At 39.0% G+C, this 23027-nt stretch overlaps 2 protein-coding genes across 5 annotated transcripts in view; one reads left to right on the top strand and one right to left on the bottom strand.

Annotated features, from left to right (window-relative positions):
• Window positions 1-8594, bottom strand: part of LOC114665478 (parvalbumin-like EF-hand-containing protein) — a 39679-nt gene extending 31085 nt beyond the window's left edge. For both annotated transcript variants that reach the window (XM_028820096.2, XM_028820097.2), the window contains exon 1: window positions 8442-8594. The gene's annotated coding sequence lies outside the window, so the exon portion shown is untranslated. The remainder of the gene's footprint in view (window positions 1-8441) is intronic.
• A 251-nt stretch (window positions 8595-8845) lies between these two features.
• aatkb (apoptosis-associated tyrosine kinase b) overlaps window positions 8846-23027 on the top strand; it is a 770376-nt gene continuing 756194 nt past the window's right edge. For all 3 annotated transcript variants that reach the window (XM_051936532.1, XM_028820098.2, XM_051936533.1), the window contains exon 1: window positions 8846-9507. In XM_051936532.1, the coding sequence (XP_051792492.1) occupies window positions 9426-9507 (82 nt within the window). In that variant the 5' untranslated portion in view covers window positions 8846-9425. The remainder of the gene's footprint in view (window positions 9508-23027) is intronic.

Below are 23027 nucleotides of genomic sequence, written 5' to 3'. Positions count from 1 at the left end.
CAGATGCAACCGAAAAACTTTTTTTCCGACGGAATCAAAAAACTTGTGAAACGTTGGGAAAAGTGCATTGAAGTCCAGGGAGGTTATGTAGAAAAATAAGGTATGTTTCACATTTCTATCATTAGAATAAATGCCCCTTTTCTCAAATGTCCCTTTACTTTTTGACTTCCCCTCGTATATGTGTATATTATATATATATATATATATATATATATATACACACACACACACACACACACCGATCAGCTATAACATTAAAACTACTGACAGATGAAGTGAATAATATGGATTAGCTCAATACAATGGCACCAGTCAAGGGGTGGGATATTGTAGGTAGTAAGTGAAGAGTCAGTTTTTGAAGGTGATGTGTTGTAAGCAGGAAAAATAGGCAAGCATAAAGATCTGAAAGACTTTCATAAGGGCCACAAGGCCTCTCAAAACAGAGTAGCAATTTTTGCTTTTGAATACATCATTGAAGACGTAAATGAAACAAAGTGTAGATCAATTTCTCTAAATAATAATTACTACCTGCTCTGCGTCAAGGAAGATGATCCATTGGCTTGGAAAAAAGAACACAAGATGCAACTCTCAAGACTCCTAAATCTAGCACAAAATTATCAACAAATACAAGCAACTTAATCTACAAATAAGAGAATCTTTAATACTGTGACTTGTTACAAGTTCATCCCTAAAGCCTTAGACTATTGACATGCTTGATTAATCTAGTCAAAAACATTTAATCTAAAATAAAATTTTAATAATTATAAGTGTGTTTGGGTTACATTTGTATTTATCATAGATAAAATGCAAAAATTTCCATTTAAGCAAAACATTTTTCTAAATCAATTTTTTTCCGTGTCATACACTTCGGTTAGTAATACTTACTGAGCCCAGTAGAAACTTCATTATCAGCAATTTAATGAGTGATGCGAGTAAGGGTTTACAAAAAGTGTAAACATTAGCACTGTCATTCAGATTACTACTTTTAGAGATATATATTTAAACATTATGAACTAACCTTAACCTAGTTCTAACTATTACCATCTCTGAAAATCCCCCCATTTTTAAGAAGAAACATTTTAAGGGAAACAGTAAGATGTGGATTTTGCTGGATTCTTTAACAGAGTGTGTAGACTGTGGCAGTCAAGGCTCTTTATGTTAATGCTGTGAACATTGCTACGGTGTTTCACATTAAAACATGATGAAATGCATTGTAAACATTTTAGTAGATTCTACAGGTACCTATGGGACTGATGGACTCTAAAAAGGTCTTTTCAATGGAGTGATAATACACCGTCCGTCCATCCATCCATCCATTATCCAACCCGCTATATCCTAACTACAGGGTCACGGGGCTCTGCTGGAGCCAATCCCAGCCAACACAGGGCGCAAGGCAGGAAACAAATCCCAGGGCAGGGCGCCAGCCCACCACAGGGCACGTGCACACACACACACACACACACACACACAGCGGACAATTTAGAATCACCAATGCACCTAACCTGCATGTCTTTGGACTGTGGGAGGAGTACCCGGAGGAAACCCACGCAGACACGGGGGAGAACATGCAAACTCCACGCAGGGAGGACACGGGAAGCGATCCCAGGTCTCCTAACTGCGAGACAGCAGAGCTACCCACTGCACCACCGTGCCACCCATAATACACTGTTTGGCCCTTAATTTAAACATTATACTGCCACACTGGTGAATGAATGAGAGATAAAGGAGGATGATTAAAACATTTCTGCCAATGTATTGGAATTTAAAGTTACAATAAAATAACTGATAGTTAAAAACATGTCTACTAGTTTGCTAAAGATGAACAATTTGTAAATACTTCTATTAATTTTTATATTCTCATTCTAAAAAATTACTTATTGATCAACAACAAGTTTACATGTTGGGGTCATTAGTATCTGGTTAAACTCTCATGCAGTGCAAGCAGCAATTCATCTTAGTACAGAATCATAATTAGTCCTAAATGTTGTCCCAGGACACATCCAAACAAGCACTATGTAAATACTTTTCCAGGAAAGTCACCATAATTGCATTTTTGCCATAATTGTGCTGCTCTAATATAATTCTATCCATTTTGAAAGAGACAATGAAAGGAAACTGCTCAGTGATATGATGTGTTCATTGTACGAATCTCAACATGATAATGTAATGTATTATGGAATTCTAATGTATAACTGATGGTATCTAACATAGATTAATGAATGTTTGTTTAATACCTTTCTTGAGACAGGCCATTAAAGTTGGTTGGTAATGCATGTTATGAAAATATTGCTTAATCTGAGCTTCACGGTCTAAAGGTAATTAGGAGGGTGTCCAACACTGGTGAAGGGTATGCTTCTGTCCATTCTGTAGGTGTGACACTTTTAGCATAACAACCATAAACTAAATGACTTAACACCTAAGCAAATATATCACTGTAGTGAACACATCTTCACTTTAGTCAGGCATAGATACTGGAGTTAGCATCTATGTAATATTGCAAAACAGCAGAAGTAAAACGCAAGCTAAGAGTTCATGTTGCTGCTGGCAAGTTAATTTAACCTTAATGGATCAATAAAGTACCATCTGTTCCATTTCATTTGAATATAAAACATTTAATGAACCGATCATTAGATTCTGATTACAGTATATGCTCTACCTACTGTAGCTTCTCATCTCCAAATCAGGCAAGTGTGGTCACTTTCTTTAATGCAGGTACAGTTTGGTACTCTACTGTAAGTTAGCATTACATTTTGTTAGGACTCTGTACTAGACAGTACTTTTGCGTTCCTGTTCTTCTAATTTTAGTTTTCTTTAAGGAAGCTATTTATAGTCACTTTTTGCTTGATTTTAGTACCGACATTTCTCATTTACAGTAACTCTATTCTGCCCTGAAAGCTTGTGTGCCAATATCCCTTCTCACTAACTTAACTTTTCTTTCCTTAAATATTCTTGTTTTTATTCGTCAGTGTTTTTAATCCAGTTACAATTTCTCTTTTTCCTACAGGGCACATATACTGATGTAGTACATCCAGTGCTTGTTACGAAAAACTCAACCAAAAGTTCATATTACTATTAATGCAGTTGAAGATGGAAAACAATATTTTGAAGTGTGCTAGTCAGACAGAATGGGCTGGAATGCAGTTATTGCCTGCTGGCCAATTTCATGGTCAACAGAACATACATTCCCACTTAGTGCCTTAAGGGGCAGGTGACTGTTAAATTAATAAAGCTTGTATTTAAAATTTCAGTGGATGAATCAAAATGCTAAAAACTCCAAATCTGTAAACTTTAAATGGCAAACTAAACATGAAAAGATAACATTTACAATCACATGTCATACATGGACACTCACATCTTCCGGTAATGATTTTATGATTTATTCATAGTGCAGCAATGTCCCAAGCACTTTAAAGCAGCAGAAATGACCTAAGTGAGAAATAACAATGCCGTACTTCTTGCTGTATCACCGGAGCTAAACAAAAAAAACAATGAATCCAAACCATAAAGTGGAAAGCAAAGAAAGAATAAATCATAAAGCAATGTACTTAACATTATTATTTTTGAATCAGTTAAAGTTAGCATAATCATGATGTTAAGATTATATATGTTCTTTGAGTATTTTCCATAGATATGTTCAAAAATAAGTGCATTATCAATTCATATCTCTCAGCAGTATTAAGATTTCTACATATGAATGTCTGAAACGGTTATAAAATAAAAACCTAACAAAAAGCTTAAATTACATTCGGAATAAAACAATTTTTCAATCTTCTTATATAATACGCTACAACAAAAACAACAACAACATTTATTTATATAGCACATTTTCATACAAAAAGTAGCTCAAAGTGCTTTACATAATGAAGAAATGAAAAATAAAAGACAAAATAAGAAATTAAAATAAGACAACATTAGTTAACATAGAAAAGGAGTAAGGTCCGATGGCCAGGGTGGATAGAAAAAACAAAAAAAAAAAACTCCAGAAGGCAGGAGAAAAAAATAAAATCTGCTGGGGTTCCAGGCCACGAGACCACCCAGTGCCCTCTGGGCATTCTACCTAACATAAATGAAATAGTCCTCTTTGTAGTTAGGGAGTCACTTGATGCTGATGGTCATACAGACGTCTGGCTTTTAATCCATCCATCATTGTTGGAACATCATGGTGCTTTAGGTAGATGGTGGTGGCACAAGCCACCACCAACAGGACACCGGAAAAGGAAACAGAAGAGAGAGTAGGGCAGTGGCTGTCCGTTTGTCTGTCCAGCATTTTGAATCGCCTGTAGCTCGCAAACCGTTTGACGTATTGACCTGAGATTTGGTACACATGTACTACGTGACATCTACTATACACTCTCACGGTGATGATTGACCTCCAAGGTCAAAGGTCAACCCAGGAGGGTCAAGGTCAAAAATCAAATAACCTGTAGCCTGCAATTTGGTACACATATACTATGCCGAAACTCTGCACTACAACTTTATATTAAAAGCAAAGAGTTTTGGAATTATTATTCTTTATTTTATTGTAGAATGAACTCTCGGCAGCGCGCAGCTGTGTGCTGTTCTCATTCCCTACCACCTTTGCCGTCACTTCCCCTACCTCTTCAGATCTTAAATCATTGTACACATATATGGTCAACGGAGTATGTTCAAGTGTATTTACCGCATGTTATCTTGCAGTGCGCTGTTACCGTCTAGTACTATCATATTTACAGTACTTAAAATATAACACTGTTTTATACTATAAAATAATGTTTGTTCTACCTCAGATTATATGTTTATCATCTTATCATATACTTATATATACACACACACCTTTTTGAAGTGGACATCCTTTACACTTTCACCATTGTTTATATGAGGTCATGTGCCTCACATTTTCTTTCTTCATATGCCTTATTTGCATTTACTGAAATATTGTAATGCACGAAGTAAAAAAAGTACACCAAAAAAAGATGAGACTGCCGAGTCACCACTCTACCTTGTACAAATCTAGCAGCACCATCTTAGCAAGACTTTACCTAGTGACCTATACCACATGTATTACTTTACAGTAATCCCTCGCTACTTCGCGGTTCACTTTTCGCGGATTCACGACTTCGCGGATTTTATATGTAAGCATATCTAAATACATAACGCGGATTTTTCGCTGCTTTGCGGGTTTCTGCAGACAATGGGTCTTTTTACTTGCTTCCTCAGTTGGTTTGCCCAGTTGATTTCATACAAGAGATGCTATTGGCGGATGGCTGAGAAGCTACCCAATCAGAGCACGCAGTTAAGTTCCAGTGTGCTGCTGATTGGCTCAGCGATGGAGTGTTGCATTAACCAGGAAGTCTCATCTCACTCATTCATCATTAACGTGCTAATGCTTCAGGGGCAGTGTCCAAGCACCAACAGAAGATGCAAATGATTGCAGAAAAGGTAAAAGTTTTGGATATGTTGAAGGAAGGGAACAGCTACACCGCTGCAGGACACCGATTCTTTTTATTTAAAAAGGAGGAAAAGAATATAAGATCTACGGCTGCAGTGTCCTTTAACCAGGGTGCAAAACGAGTTGCAAGTGGACGTGATAAGGCAGTAATCTGGATGGAATCTGCTTTAGGAATCTTTGCAACAAGGTCGACGACGTCATGACCGCCTATAAGCTGCTACGTGTACTTCGCTATACAGTAAGTGTAAACTTATCTACCGATTTCATATTGCTTAGCAGTTGTCACTGTTTTTAATAGAGTAAATGGTGGGTTGTAAACAATACAGGGAGGGTTTAAAAACGTCCAAATACACGTTAAATAATTAAATAAATATGGTGTCCCTACTTCGCGGAAATTCAGTTATCGCGGTCTCCCGCGATAAGTGAGGGATTACTGTAATGCCTTTTCTGTTAATCTTTATTTGAATTACAACCTATTTTTAAAATGCTTATTTTCATGATTAATGGAAGTGATGTTTGCAGTCATCTTTTGTTCTGTCGTTCTACATTAAAATATTAGAATAGTAAAATGGATGTGGGGCGGCACAGTGGCGCAGTGGGTAGTGCTGCTGCCTCGCAGTTGGGTGATCTGGGGACCTGGGTTCGATTCCCGGGTCCTCCCTGCGTGGAGTTTGCATGTTCTCCCCGTGTCTGCGTGGGTTTCCTCCGGGTGTTCCGGTTTCCTCCCACAGTCCAACGACATGCAGGTTAGGTGGATTGGCGATTCTAAATTGGCCCTAGTGTGTGCTTGGTGTGTGGGTGTGCTTGTGTGTGTCCTGCGGTGGGTTGGCGCCCTGCCCAGGATTGTTTCCTGCCTTGTGCCCTGTGTTGGCTGGGATTGGCTCCAGCAGACCCCCGTGACCCTGTGTTCGGATTCAGCGGGTTGGAAAATGGATGGATGGATGGATGTGTCTAGAGTTTATTTTCTTTAAAGAAGGGAGCATAGTGCAAAGGTCACAGTGCTTTGATCCAGAGTAGATTCTCAGCTGGTGTACTGTTTGTGTTTAAGTTGCATATCCTCTTTGTGTTCACACAAACTTCCTACTGAAGAGAGAAGTCCCCCCCCCACCCGTTCCCTAGACAAGCTTATACTGTGGGTTGACTTTAAACAAGCTCACTGTGAATGAATATGGATGTGCTTTGAAGTGTAACAAACATGTAAAGCCAGGTAATTGTGCTAATCCATGTTTCTGTAAAACAAACTACAGATCTTTGATGAGCTGTTGGTGAAAAGAAAAAAAAAGTCATAGAATAATAAAACATACTCTGTCCTTTTTTTTTTTTTTTACTGTAGTTTTGCTTAGTGTTATTTGGCTTTTCATTATTCATCTATCCTCAAGAAGCCTTCATGAAAATCTGACACACTGCCAAGATGAATGGATGCAACTTTTCCAGCACGTAAACATGCTCTGTATTTAAAGTGAGGTCACACTGTCCTAACCTTGAGTGCACAGCAGGAGAGACGAGTAAAGAAAACTGCAGAGAATGTGCGCATGTAAGTGACTGAGCAGTGTGACAAAAAGGTGCATTCAGTTTTAGCAAGGAGATGCTACACCAACTGACACATGGTGAGACTATGAACTACTAGTATGAGTGAGAGTGTGAAAGACAGACAGACAGAAAGCATCTTCTAAACTTATTTTTATTTTTTCCCTTTGAGAATCAATGGCCAACTCCATATGATTGGATCTACTCTCAGCTATATGGAGCTCAAAGAGCCAAACTCCATCCTTCCAGCTATCCAACCATTTTGCAAACCCGCTTATCCAGGGCAGGGTTACAGGGCAGCTTGAGCCTATATCAGCAATAATAGGGCACAAAACTGCAACACCTGTGCAGGGTGCCAGTCCATCGCAGCTTGAAAACACACACATGCTTACTAGGGGCAACACCAATTCACCTAACTGGCCTATCTTTGGACTCTGGGAGAAAAGCAGGGCACCTGAAGAGAAAAGCCAAGCAAAATGACACCTTTTATTGGCTAACTAAAAAGATTACAATATGCAAGCTTTCGAGGCAACTCAGGCCCCTTCTTCAGGCAAGATGTAATACAGAAACTGGAGTTCCCTATGTTTATATACACACTCTTGGACAAGAAACAACATTGGTAAATATTTAAATGAGAAATTATAAATGTAAAAAATTAATAGATTCATTCAGGCTAAGGTTAATTTAACAAGGGCACCTGAAGGAAATTCATGTGGACACAGGAAGACCACGCAATCTCCACACAGAAAACCCCTGGGATGCTAACCCGTATCTCTTTACTGTGAAACAATGGTGCCACCTTTGCCACACCTTGCTGCCCAAAGCACAAACTGCTCTTTCCAATTCCTGATAAGCATGTATCTCCATCACAAAGGCATCCTTCGCCACTATCAGTGACAGACAGCCAAGAACTCTCAGAATAATGTGGATCCACAGAATGGATGAAAGGAAGCTCCATGTACTCAATCCAGCTCAGTTAGGCCAGTTCAGGGTCATGAGGGCAGCACCTGGGCCTCTTGTTCAGAAAGCGGACGCCACTTGGTTGTTTCACAATAATTAAGATTAGGTATATAAGAAGGTTTCACATTTCTGTTATCATTTTAGCCCTAAAATTGTAACTCAACATCAGGGACCTATTTTATTGACCTTAAGGTTTGTGTTTGGGCGAGGGGAAGGCCGTCTCATGTGGCGTCCGCTTTCTGCACAAGACCCGCACTGGGAAAGCAGAACTGAACAATTCCATAACAGGGCACATGGCCCAGAAATCACTTGTCTAACCACCGAACACAAACAGCGGAAAAGTGCACACACATACAAAGGTGTTAGGGAACACTCAGAAAGTGAAATCCAAAGCCACGTCATGCATGAATAAAAACTGTAGGACGCATATTGTATGGAGATGCTGGGGGTTTAAACAATGCTGATTACACACGAAGCATATATCCGACAAACACAGATTTCTACACGAAGTGCAGCAATGCCTTACCTTTTTCGAAATCCACACTGAAAGTGATTTACCCGATGCCATTCTCTTTCACTTTCCTTATGGTGCGATGCTCAACTGAATCCCGACAAGTCTTCTCTTTTGTTTCTTAATGGCCGTTTCTACTTCTGAGGTTGTTAGTCGGTGGACACGAAGAATAAGAAGAAAAATGTGCACGTATTTGTTCGTATCACGGCACGCGCACAAGCGCGCGCGCGCGGAGACACAATGCCAATAAACGCGCGCGAGTGACTCCGGGCGCTAACAGGCGGCACGTGCAGCGCGGGCCGGCGTCACTCCTACCTGAGCGTGTGCCCCCACAGCACCCCCCCGCCTATTCTTCGTCATGCTCTCCCCCACCACCTCGACTCTCTGTCTCTCATTGCCTGCCTCACTGATAATTTTTTTTTTTTTGCAGATTCCAGAGGGGAAGCGGGCAGGCAGTGAATGCGTATCTTTTATAGATTATTAGCAAAATGGCGATATCACTATCGGCACCAACACATCTCAGTAAGCCTCGCAACCCGACGACATGAGAGCATAACCTCAAAGACGTTGAATGGAAAAATACAATCGAGTATATCCCTCTTTGGGAATGAAAGGGTTAACGGAGTAGAAGTGGGCACAGATAACCCGCAGATGTGGCGCAGAGTTGTGGCGTTTAGATAACGACATCCAGCTGACTGGGAAATTGCAGTGGTGGACGCTTTGTCGCAGCGTTGGGAACGTCAGGTGCAAGCCGTTGCATGGCGAGGGGACCAGCAGTGGAGTAGCCGGGTTGCTGGCGTGTACTGTAGCATGCATCTCCTTTGCGGCAGCAGCGGCGGCGCCCGGGCACGAGACTGGCGGAGTATGGCTGCTGACAGCGCCTCAGTTCTTCTTGGGAAGATGCAGCCGGGGCACCATAGCTGCTGCACCAATTGCCCCCTGTAAAACCCTGCAAGACAACGACGCAGAAGGAAATCGGCAACCTATAGCAAGAGGAGGATGCGTGGAACACTCTGGATAGCAGTCATGACTTTATCGTATTTCAACCCCGGCTTCGCATTCAGCTCTCATTTCGACCCCGGTAAGCTATGTATTGCAGATTCATTCATTCAGTACTCTCTGGTATGCAAAAAAACATCTCTACGTACCTTTTTATACACTCTGATTTTTTAAAAAATGTTTCAGTACTAATATTGATTTTATTTACGTTTAGCGTTTGCCAAAAGCTTAATATCTGTGGCTTGCATTTTGATTTCTCTTTGAACTGAAATCTTTATTCATCAGGAAGAAAACCAATGGCAGCTCATGTTACATTTGTTCCACTATATGTGATCGTGACCAATAGAATTATATTAATTATTGCGGTAAGACGTTTGATGTGGACAAGAAGCAATGAGGTGTTATAACGCTGCGCGTATAATGAATACATAGATCATGTGTAGTACAATCTGTACTGGAATAACGGTAATTGTTACCGTTTAGGCTCATTTTTCGGCGTAGACCTTTCACAATAAAATAAAATGACCATATTTATGCATTAGATGCTTATTAATAAAGCACACATTTAAAAATGTTAAACCCCATTTTTCTAATTAAACATTCACTAATTAATAATATTTCATGTTTTATAAAATACAACAGTACTGCTGATGAGGATATTTTTCATTTTCTATGAGTAATAAAATAACACATTTTGTAAAACACGAGGTCTGTTTTTACTGCTGACTACTAGTGATTTTTAATATGCACCATTAAATGACAAGAGTGCTGAATCTGGTATTCGTAAATCCCTATGATTATTAATGTGACAAATTCTTATATGAAGAATTAACTCAGTGGTCAAGGATCTGTAATGCAACTGTCTCAATGTAACATGAGTATTTTTGAAAACGTTTTAAATCTTAGAGGGACAAAATTAAAGAGCCCTGGCCCTTGTATTAGTATATAGTTTGATTATTTCTTGATTTACCTGGCATACACCCAAAGAAATGAAACTGGGGCCTCAAGCAGGATGATTGTTTTAGATCAAGTAGTGCAGAAATCAATTTCACTGGGCGCTAATACTGAATTTGCCTTGTTTTATTATACATTGGCCTGTGAACATGAGTTGCTTGTGTTACCTTGGCTTCTGCCATATACCATTGTTACTCTTATTATTAATAAAATGTAATGAATAATCACATACATAATTACAAACTAGCTAAATCCTGTTATTTCTTAAATGAATTAATGCGTATATCAGTGTGATGGAGCAGAATGGTGTCTCTCATCACTTAGACTTGGCTGGAGTGCAATCTTTGGTTTTGGTTTTCTCTTCATGTTTTTTGATGGGTGCCAGGTTACTGTCTCAGCCAGAGATGATTTGTTCTCTCTGTAGCCCTGTACCAGAATAAAATAAACAAAAAAAAAAAATGTGCATATAGGTGGGCGATCATTAACACAATAATCCATTGGGTCAAAAATTTATATTCATATTATTAGTGTTATTACTTACAGTAAAATAACATTTTCTTAAGATCATGAAGTGTAAAACTCAGTTGCACAGTGTGATCCTTGTCTTGTTGCTTGCTCCCATCCATCTATTTTCTGAACACTCTTTTTGCATTGTTTGATTCAAAATTTACCAGAGTAACATCAGGTGCAAGACTGCACCACATCCTGGATGGTATACCAGCCTTTCACCGAATAAACCTACATACTTGTGTACCAACACATTATACTTTCTCTTCAGTCTTTGTCTGTGTATTCCAAAACAGTTTTGCTTGGTAGTTCCTGGGACAGCAATGGACACAAGACAGGAACAAATATTTGATGTGGCACCAGTTTATTACAGGGCTCACCCACATCCATAGTCACTCATGCAATGATACTTTAGAGCTGCCAGTTACCAAACTTGCAGGATTTGGGGATATGAGAAGAAATCACAGTATCATAACACCACCATGCAGTCCCACACTCGCTTATATGGGGGCTAATTTAGCATTTCCAGTTAAACTAATAATCACATGTTTGGGATGGAGAAACGGGCCCTTGACTTCAGTTCAACTCCTGTAGTGTCTCCAGTGTGCCGTTTCCAAGTTCACTTCTTGTTCACACAGGTGTGCTCAAGGGTCTTCTCAAATTAGCCAGGCTAATTTGCCACTCTTAAATAATCAAGTGTAACATATTGCGATTGTGTACATGTGTGTGTATTGGCGATGTGCTAAGAGTTGATTTTCACCTTGCATCCTTTTCTTTATCGGTAAAAGGTTGGAAGCCTGCACTGATGCAGAACGTTGCTGCACCCACCACATGACAAACCACCTCTGGATCCCAAATTAGGATCCGAGTGCAGCTGTGCAAGGGGTGACACCTCAGCACCACACTAGTTTGAATGGAAGGGAACAGTGTGAGGTTCTTTACAGTGGCTGGAGTGCCAGTCTTGCCACTAACCCCTGAGTTTTCCCTGCAAGTCGGAGGACCTGCTTGTAGGGCTGATGCAGGTTAACGTCCTACCCAAGATGGAGCATTGGCAGGTTAAGGGCCTTGCTCAAGGTCCCAACAGAGTGGAATCACTTCTGGCATTTATAGGATTCGAACCAGCAACCTTCTGATTTCTGGTGCAGAAAATAGACAAATGGATTTGCTATTGTATTATGAAATTACACTCAACTGCGGTGGGTTGGCACCCTGCCCAGGATTGGTTCCCTGCCTTGTGCCCTGTGTTGGCTGGGATTGGCTCCAGCAGACCCCCGTGACCCTGTGTACGGATTCAGCAGGTTGGAAAATGGATGGATGGATTACACTCAATGGAGTACATCTTACTTTATCTTATTATTAATAATAATAGTTGCTAATACTAAATATAACAAATTAGTAGCATGTTCTGGCTCAACTTTAACATCCTAACATATGCTGTGGTGTATGTCTCCCTTGTACCCCTCATGAGGACTTTAATAAAAGTATTACTTCTGCTGACATTTTCACAAGTTATACCATTTACACACAAATTCTGCCTTTAGTCGAGTATATTTAATAAAGCATGCACCACCGTGAACTGTCTTACACAGAAACATTATTACTATACTATATCGAATATACAAATTCAGCTATCCAATAAAGACGCAGTAATTACAAAAATTGTGACACTAAAACATTTCGGTAGGAAATCTGAAGTATTCCTGATTGATTTTTTTTAAAAGTATCTAAGGTAACGTGGTAAGCACGCATATTTTATAAAAACTGAAATGTAAGACACATTACACTAGTGAGAGGCAAAATATCAGGCCATAGCAAAAGGCGTTGTATAATTCAAACAAAACTACAAACTACTGTAAACAGACTACAGATTAACAAATAGGAATACATTATGGGTAGAGCTGTTAAGGCTAGCAGACCAGGTTATTATTGTACACAGTATGTGTAACACAGTGAATGGTAGAGCAGTCTTTGAATATATAATCAAGATGTATAGCAGGGAGCATTGCGACTTGTAAGTAAAGGGACAGAAATTTAAAAAGGTCAGAGGGAACAGTTGAGTCTTTTGCCTAGATCTGAATGTCAAGACAGATGGAGCCTAACAAATGGACCTTGCATGAGAATTCCAGAGAGTGGGAGGCTCAGAGCTAAATGAGTAATTGCCAAGACTTCTGTAGCAGGACTCTGAAATAACAAGAATGTCAGTATTAGAAGATGTCAGTGGTTATATACGCTTACATGGTGTAAACCAGTGGTTCCCAAACTCGATCCTAGGGACCCACTGTGGCTGCTGGTTTTTGTTCTATCCATCCATCCGTTATCCAACCCGCTGAATCCGAACACAGGGTCACGGGGGTCTGCTGGAGCCAATCCCAGCCAACACAGGGCACAAGGCAGGGAACCAATCCTGGGCAGGGTGCCAACCCACCGCAGGACGTTTTTGTTCCAACCAACTTCCATTTTTAATTGGACTCTTAGCCTAATTAAATGAGTCGTTATTTTCCAATTTCTGTGTTTTGGAGTCAATGTAGAAATTACAAGCTAAGTTTGGTAGATTTTTATTTAAAATGTAATAAGCAGTTATATGGGGAATATGTAGTTTTTATTTTAACCCAGCCACAGGGGATGCACAAACCAGTCGTTAACAGTATTTTCAACAAAATTTTAATTTTGCTTTTCCAGGTGTTCTGGTTATTTAATTGATTATTTGCTAATCTGACACTGAAGGCATTGCTGCTTTCATTATCTCGGGTGTCGGCTGTGCTGGTTGTTAATTGTCACTATTAGGGTTAAATGAAAAGAGCAAAAAGGGGAAAATATTAGGAGAACAACAAAAGAGAGTTAAGCATTTATAGCTTTAGACAATACTAGAAATATTTCTAAATGTCTTATAAATGTAAAAAAACATACTGTTGTGTTTTTCTGAATGCAGAATAAGAGGAGTAAAAAAGACCAGCTAATTAAATGAGATCAGTTATCGATTATTATTTTTATTATTATTATCACCGATTGTGAATCTGGGTGGAACAAAAACCTGGAGCCACAGTGGGTCCCCAGGATAGAGTTTGGGAACCACTGAACAAGGATTGTGGAGTGTTGGGGCTTTGAGACTTTTCTATTTTTGAAGGTAATTCAGTAAGTGACAGAAAGCAATCGCCAAGCAAGAAATTAAGGGGACATGTGTGCAGTTTTATTTTCCTGTGAAGACTCTGTCGACCAGATTGTACAACACTAGACCTTAGTCCTATTCTTTTTTTTTTTCCTCCCATTTACAGAAAATAAAAAGTTTTGTTATTGGAGGGTACAACTGTGGCACTAAGGGAGAAAGACTGCTGTGTCCCCAAAATATATCTCCATATTTTCTTGAAGGCCTGCATCACCATGTTTCTCGTGTATAACAGTCAAATATATTTGCACCTTCTCCATATGCAGTATTACAGAAAGTATTTTAATGGGATAAAATATTGACTTGGTCTTTGCATAGATTTACATGTTTTATATATCCCCGAAACCACTTACTTTGCCATTTCTAGTGTGATGTCTTCTTTGTGTATGTGTCTTTTTCTGACCTTGGAGTATAGATGTGCTGACAATGAGAGAAGTGAGAATGACACCTGCGCTAGATTATTTTATTACTGTATAATCTGTTATTTTGGTTCAGTGTTCTGTATCTGCCGCTTGATTTTTCTGGTTAATGCAGATGGTATGTCTGCACTCATTGTTCATGTGTCGATTATGCTAACTTTGGAAGAAAGTAGTGAAAACTTTTAAAAAGTTTCTGAATTAAATTTGGAATTCCAAACTTGCTTTTTCTTTGGGAAGTCTATGTTTGCTTTACTTAAACATACCGTTTTTAAAGAAAAAACTATGACCTACCTCTCTGCTAAGTTTAAACCCTAAATTTATTCAATGTGATAATGCCTGTTTTGATGATTGATGTTTGTAAACTTAATTGCTTTATACCCGAGTTATTTAAGGCCTGTATGATTTTGTTGTTTTTTGTTTTCCTGGCATTGTACAATGTACTGTATAGATTCATTCCTTTAACCTTAGGCTTTAGGATTCAGAACCATAAACAACTTTTCATTTTGTTCTTTATTGTTGAGCTTTCTGTTCAATCGCAGTAGTATAAGCTATGGAATCATTTTTGCCCTTTTGCAACACTGAGCAACCTTAAGAAGAAAATAATTAAAAACTCGGAGCAGAATGTTAAGTTAGGATATGGCTTCTTTATCTGATGGTTAAGTAGTCCACATTTGCTCATCTTTGAGTTTTTTGTCTGTATCTGTTTTAACAGCTTAACTTGACCATTTTGTCCAGATGTGTCATTATCTTTAGTGAAAGGTGTGTTTCATGGTTTCTGTTTCGAATGGCATTCCACTTATATTGCCCCTTTTTTCTCAAGCATCATGGTATTGATTCACTGTATCAAGTGTTATGATGATTTTGAAAATTAGAACTTTTTCTCCTTTGAATCTTCTCTGTTGAAAATTGAACTGCGCTCCTTTGCCGTATAATTGCACTGAGACATAACTTTTGGTCCTCGCATTCAAAATACTTTATCCAGTATTGTAAATTGCAGCAGTCCAGAATACCCGTGGCAGCTCTTATTGGTTATAAAGCTGGTGAGAGAGATGTTGTTTCCAGCCTTTCACAGCCCCAAAACCCTGCTGTGCAACTCACAGTGAATGCTTGTTCACCTTTTTTAACTAACATTCCCATTGTGAATTTCTCACTGTCGTTGCCTGTTATGCTCAGCTATGTTCATATCATACTTGAAAATCTGTTTTTACTTTTCCTTGTTTGAACTGCCCTCTCTGATGCTGATCCTATTGTGATATATATATTTTTCTTTTCATTCAATATAGTCCTTTACAAAAGCAGTTAGTTTTTAGTCTGAATTGATATGCTATTTTTTGCTTGCATTTCCCAAAGTCAATATTATACTTTCAGCTATTCTGGGTTTGTATTATTGTGTAATTCAGTTGCATTTATTTATGTAAATGACACACACTTGTTCCAAACAGAATTACACATACAGTATAGTTATAGTACACCAATCTGAACTCAAACACTCCTAACAATATGTACATCTTATCTACTCTGTTATTGCATGATGGTTTGCTTTGTGTTCTTTTCTAAAGGGCCTCATGCTGTTGGCGTCTTTAGAAGGTTAAGATTTCTTAGTACCTGCAGATATTTTGAAGAATGGTAGAATCTAAGAGAAATCTCAATTGATTGAAAGATTTGGGAGTACAATTGAACTCCTCCATGTCCAGTGTATGAAAGCAAAAGGACAAATAGGGTTTTGTTATTATGGATGCAAGTAGTATGAGTCAAACAAAGATGAACAGCACTTAAACTCTATAAAGGTTTTTGGATCATGCTGGTCTACATATTATATATAAAAAGGTATAACATAAGAACGAGAAGACGCATTCTAAGACATTGTGGGAGGGGGGGTATAAGTGATAAGGCTTGCCATATATTCAGCCTGGACAAACTGAGATATTTATGCTAGACCTAAAGTAAAGGGTGAAATTTACTAAGTAATGTTTAACGCAACACTTTTATATTTAAACGGGTCTGAGAAAGAACTGATAATTGTTTGAGAGTAAATGTTACCTTAACCTCAGAACAAAGTTTGCATGTTATTAAAGACTAGTTGATTACCCAGTGGCTTCGTTCACTGAGTGTAAGGGAAAAAAATAAAATGTAGTCTATAAGTTATTAAACAGTAAAACATTAACATTTAAGAAGTAAAGATATATTGAGCACTACTGGAGTGGTTTGGGGTAAACTACATTTTAAAGGTGTTATAACACAACAGGTAAGTAGTACTAACAGCAGCTAAAATGTATTTGGATTATCTCTCAGTAGTAGATCCATTGTGAAAGGCGCTACACGACCGCCGTGGTATAGAAATTACATTTTCTATGTGATCGTCCAAATTTGTGCCTTACAACCTTGCACTACGTGCCTGTGATTTACTTCTTAAAATAATTCATCACAAAAGTAACCTTGAATGTTGCGGGGTTTTAGTGACCCAAACTCACCTTAAGGGACAGTAAGTAATTGTGCAGGGTAATTACAAACAGAGTCCTGCTTCGATGGCGCTGATTACACTCATTCGCAAACATTTCCACTCTCCTAGGAGCCGACGGGACACTTGAAGTGTCACAAACCGTGTGAGAAGAGAGGACGCTGCCCGAAACTGCGAAGCTCTCGACACCGCGGAGCAGCCTGACATTCCGCGCCTCCCAGTATCCACTTTGTTCTCACGCACATCTTTTACAGCTCGCCGCAGTTAAAAAGTAGAAAGACGCAAAGCTGTTTTCCTCATCTCTTCTACTATCAAGTACTGCCAACTAAAAGAAAAGTTAGAATGTGGTAGTTTCCGCGACAGTCACGTGGACGAATAAATAAAAGTTCTCTGTCAGAACGCGCCTGGCGGTGGACGGCTCAGCGCTGTAGTCCAGAGAGGAGGACTGGGAGAGCACGACGCGGGGTGCACTTCTATGGGATAGATCGGCGTGTTTGTGTTTACTTCTTTTCAATATCAGTAAAATAACTCTCACACAAATAATAGCAATTTGTAAAGATGATATAAAAATGGTGTCCGCAAACAAACTGATTAGTTCCTGTACTATAATATGTTCTGTAGTCATACGTAATTTCCATATCGCGTTGTCATACGTAATTTCTGTTTCAAACGCGAAAAGAATTATATATATATATATATATATAGATTCCTAAAGGACTAACTTGTGGATCAATCTGAGTATAAAAACACCACAGCTGTTTCTCCAATTCAAATTAAACGGTTTTTGTTATTTTTTCTTGCTTTTTCAAATGTTTGACATCGGATTTGTTGCTTCTTCTAAATCCACTTTTGCTGTAAAATTATACTGTATATGTGTCTTGTTTACTTTATTTCATACTGTGGTCTCCATTACTTTCTAATGGGTAATTAGAAGGCTTAAGTATCCATCCATCCATCCATTTTCCAACCCGCTGAATCCAAACACAGGGTCACGGGGGTCTGCTGGAGCCAATCCCAGCCAACACAGGGCACAAGGCAGGAACCAGTCCTGGGCAGGGTGCCAACCCACCGCAGGACAGGCTTATGTATGTGAAATCAGATTTGTACTTCTCCTACGATTAGGTACATCTGTGAAAATTGACCACTGAAGATGTTCTAGTAATACAATTTGAGATGCACTAGTGTCCCTCATTTCTTTCCATCTTTTTCAAGACTTTTTACTGTCTGATTGCCACCTTTTAGAGTTACATTATCTTTTCTTGTTTTTATCCTTCTTATTCTTTTAAATAGACTTTCTGTTATTCTAAAGCTGGTAAATATCCTCTTCAGTCTTCCAGCCTCTGGAATTGTATGTAGCTGATGTTAGGGAAACCTTTATAACTTAACACTAGCAACAATGTTTAGTGAATTATCTTCATATAGAGCAGTTTAATTGATAAAGTTCTGCTGACGTAGTTTTATGTTGTTCACTTTTTATGGGATACTTCCTAAAGTAAGCGAATAACTGCTTTGTGTATAACAAGCCCTTTTGTTATGCTAAACTCTTTTCTGATCCCATGCATCTATCAGGAAGTACTGTAGTATTATCTTAATATTATTGTCTTGATATTATTAAGAGATTAACTTTGTACCTGATTAGATTCTTTTATTAAAATCATCCTTGAAATAGCTATATGAATTACCAAAAATGATTTTTGTGTAATTTATGACATACTATTTAGGAAATATCACAGTTTTAGAAGAGAAAAATATAGGTGGCGTGCAAATCCTACAAAGACAGATGCGCCAAGAAGAAAAGCTTGATCTTAAATTCATATACTGTAGTAGTATAATCTTTATTGAACAAATAATAACATAATCAAAGCTAGCAATATAAATATACTGAAAATTTTGCTTTGTTAAGTTTGACTTGATTGTATGGAATGTGTAGCGAACGGCTGGAGCGATATTCATGAAACCTGCTACATGTTTCTCATTGGTCAACTAAAAATAGGGTGAAATCAGCCCTAACGCACCCACTTCTGGGTAGGGTGGGGGGTGATCTTACGGTCTTGTTATGCATGTTATCATCCAGTTGACACTCAGAACGACCACCAGAGGGCGAACTGGAGATGACTGCCAGCATTCTTTATGTTTGAGCAGCACCCGCACGCCTGTTGCTTTTGAAATTAAATAAAGTTGGCCGGTTCCGAGCATCAACTGGATGATAACATACATAGATAGATAGATACTTTATTAAGCCCAAGGGGAAATTCACATACTCCAGCAGCAGCATACTGATAAAGAAAATATTAAATTAAAGAGTGATCACAATGCAGGTACACAGACCAACAATATCTTTGAATAATGTTAATGTTGGAATTGAAGAGTCGTATAGTGTGGGGGAGGAACGATCTCCTCAGTCTGTCAGTGGAACAGGAAAGTGACAGCAGTCTGTCGCTGAAGCTGCTCTTCTGTCTGGAGATGACACTGTTCAATGGATGCAGTGGATTCTCCATGATTGACAGGAGTCTGCTCAGCGCCCGTCGCTCTGCCACAGATGTCAAACTGTCCAGCTCCGTGCCTACAATAGAGCCTGCCTTTCTCACTAGTTTGTCCAGGCGTGAGGCGTCCCTCTTCTTTATGCTGCCTCCCCAGCACACCACCGCGTAGAAGAGGGCGCTCGCCACAACCGTCTGATAGAACATCTGCTGCATCTTATTGCAGTTGTTGAAGGACGCCAGCCTTCTAAGGAAGTACAGTCGGCTCTGTCCTCTCTTACACAGAGCATCAGTATTGGCAGTCCAGTCCAATTTATCATCCAGATGCACTCCCAGGTATTTATAGGTCTGCACCCTCTGCACACAGTCACCTCTGATGATCACGGGGTCCATGAGGGGTCTGGGCCTCCTAAAATCCACCACCAGCTCTTTGGTTTTGCTGGTGTTCAGGTGTAGGTGGTTTGAGTCGCACCATTTAACAAAGTCCTTGATTAGGTTCTGTCATGCATACATGACCGCCAGACAACGACATTAGTGAGTCTTTATTGTTTGTTCATTTATTTTTATTTTTAAAGTTGTTTTTTTATTATATTTTTCTCAAACAATTAAAACAACTAGTCAGTAATGTTATAAAGGTGGTTTAAAATGATGCAGAACTACTATCAAATGTATTTGAAAAATATATGGGAGTGAAGAGTTCTCTTTTTAATAAATTCTGGTAACAGTGCATAGGTTTGAACAACCAATCACAACCTGCTACTGGTATGAGTGTGTAAATAACAGAGTTACTATTTGTTGTCCCAGCAAAAATGGCTACTAGCTAGGAAAGCACTATACAAATAATGTCAGGTGACCATCTATTTTTGAATCCACATCATCAGGCACAAGAAAAAATCCAGCCCTCAACACAAATAATGATAGCTTCCAAAGAAGACTAAAATAAAGACCCAAATTTATTAATTTACACATTCACTATTGGTTAAAACATGATATATAATACAATACAAAATGGACTTGCTCAACAAAAACACTGAAATTTATCAGGATGGTACATCTAACTCAGTAGGCATTGGCTAAGAAAGGACATTTCTATATATCCATTCCATGACTCCCACCCATAGCAAAGCTAAATACCCCAAAATCTCAAATGTCTTGACAGATATTTTAGAAATTTGATGATGTTCTAGAAGAAACAAAATCAGATGACATTTTTTTCATTTCTTGATTTCTGTCGGTAATAATGCTGTAACAAGTAGGGAATTCTTAGGCGTTCTGTCCTTCTTTTTGCTTTAGCTGTGATCACATGGAGAAATGGGGCTGGCAGCAAAAGAAAAAAGGGCAGCTACCCTGCTTGGGGAAAAAGAGACAAAGTGACATGCTGCATTAGAAAATTAAAATATGAAGTGGACAAAGAAAAGTTATGAGAAACTCAGACGTGGCTAGCAAGTGACCTTCTTGGCAACACACAGTACTGTTTATTCTATTCTTCTTACTCCTCACAATCCTAATTCAAAGTGGACTGGATTGTTGAGTGCCATTTTAAATAGACATTTCAAAGAACAGGGCATTAGGGAGAATGTTGGTGGTAAAATTCATGCAATATTTCGGAGAACTGGGGGGAACCCTTTGAGGTCAGACTGCAATGTGTTTCTACGCTCCTCTTTGCAAAGCACAAACAAAGAACTGCCGGTATAAGCACACCAGTCTACCTCAAACTGAATACAGCACGAGCTAGGAGTGACTGCATGTCTTGGTCTATTTAAACACTTGCGTAGCTCATTAAAGAGTTCCCCACATAAAAATAACATTGAAGTGGACATTGCACATCCATTTTCCAGCCTGCTATATCCTAACACAGGGTCACGGGGTTCTGCTCGAGACAATCCCAGCCAGTACAGGGCACAAGGCAGGAACAAATCCCGGGCAGGGCGCCAACCCACCACAGGACACACACACTCACACACCAAGCACACACTATGGACAATTTACGATTGCCAATGCACCTAACCTGCATGTCTTTGGACTGTGGGAGGAAACCGGAGCACCCGGAGGAAACCCACGCAGACACGGGGAGAACATGCAAACTCCATGCAGGGAAGACCCGGGAAACGAACCCAGGTCTCCTTACTACCAGGCAGCAGCGCTACCCACTGCGCCACCAACATTGCACATACGTCACGGTATTATTTCACTCTATGCGACATGTTCGTTTGCAGCCTGTAAACGTCAATACAATATGAAATAGCAAATCACAATTGAGTGTCTGTTGCTTTTGACTTTAAACATTCAAAACCTTTTGTAATGGTACAAGAGTACAAATCAATGAAATCTGATTGAAGCTACCACTTTTACAGGATCTCCTACAGTGCAAATTTATATTTATACACAAAATTCCCATTATTCCTACTAATTACCTGTGTCAATTAAAAAGAATACAGTTATCCTTTGAAATTGTGTTTTGCAGTGACCATCAATAAAACCCAAGTTGCTAGAACTGTTCAGGTCTTTCAAAGCCTTGTCCGGTTACAAAATGAATCTAAATCTAATCTAAATCTTCTCTCTTCCCTCTTAATGATATGTGCTGTCAATTCGTCCTACTAATAATATTAGCCACTGTGAGGAAGAGAGAGAAAAACAAATTGTATACAGAAAACCATTCTGTTTCTTTCATAGTACTGCTAAAACATTCAGTTAACCCTTGGTACTGTAACTGAGACCCTTTGTCTTAGTAACACACCTAGAGATTTCTTGAATTTCATTCTGTCAACAGTATCTGGTGTTTAAAGTGTCTCCCCAAGCCTTTGCTTGCATATGTTGTTATTGTAATGGATTTTGTAATCATTTTCTAATAATTTCCCCCCACCAGGAAAACAATTCTTAAGAATTTTTTTTTCCAGCCAGTACAACTGTTATCCTGAGTACCTTAGTGATTTTAATTCCAAGTGTGGCCTTGTAGGAAATTGAATGAAACTCTTTGAAGCTTACATTTAAACAAACTAATGGTACTAATTAAAATAGTATAAGTAATAGTGGTGAAAAATAATAAGGAAACCTGAATATTGGTCTTATTTATTAAAATCCTGAATACTTTCTGATTTTTTTTTTCATGTCTTATTATTAATGAATATTTGGATCAGCTGAAATAAAAATAAGATAATTAGAGGTCTGAAATAATCTAATGTGTACATTTAATAAATAATAGTTAAATATATATTTACATGTTCTATATTGTAAAACTAGCGCTGCTGCCTCGCAGTTGGGAGACCTGGGGACCAGGGTTCGCTTCCCGGGTCCTCCCTGCGTGGAGTATGCATGTTCTCCCCGTGTCTGCGTGGGTTTCCTCCCACAGTCCAAAGACATGCAGGTTAGGTGGATTGGTGATTCTAAATTGGCCCTAGTGTGTGCTTGGTGTGTGGGTGTGTATGTGTGTGTCCTGCGGTGGGTTGGCACCCTGCCCGGAATTGGTTTCTGCCTTGTGCCCTGTGTTGGCTGGGATTGGCTCCAGCAGACCCCCGTGACCCTGTGTTCGGATTCAGCGGGTTGGAAAATGGATGGATGGATGGATATTGTAAAACTGGAAAATTACATCTTTTCAGATTAGTTAACATGAATTTATATTAG

Source organism: Erpetoichthys calabaricus, chromosome 14 (assembly GCF_900747795.2).
Source record: "Erpetoichthys calabaricus chromosome 14, fErpCal1.3, whole genome shotgun sequence".
Lineage (NCBI taxonomy): Eukaryota > Metazoa > Chordata > Cladistia > Polypteriformes > Polypteridae > Erpetoichthys > Erpetoichthys calabaricus.
Note: the sequence above shows the minus strand (reverse complement) of the source record. Positions and strands in the feature narration are given on the sequence as shown.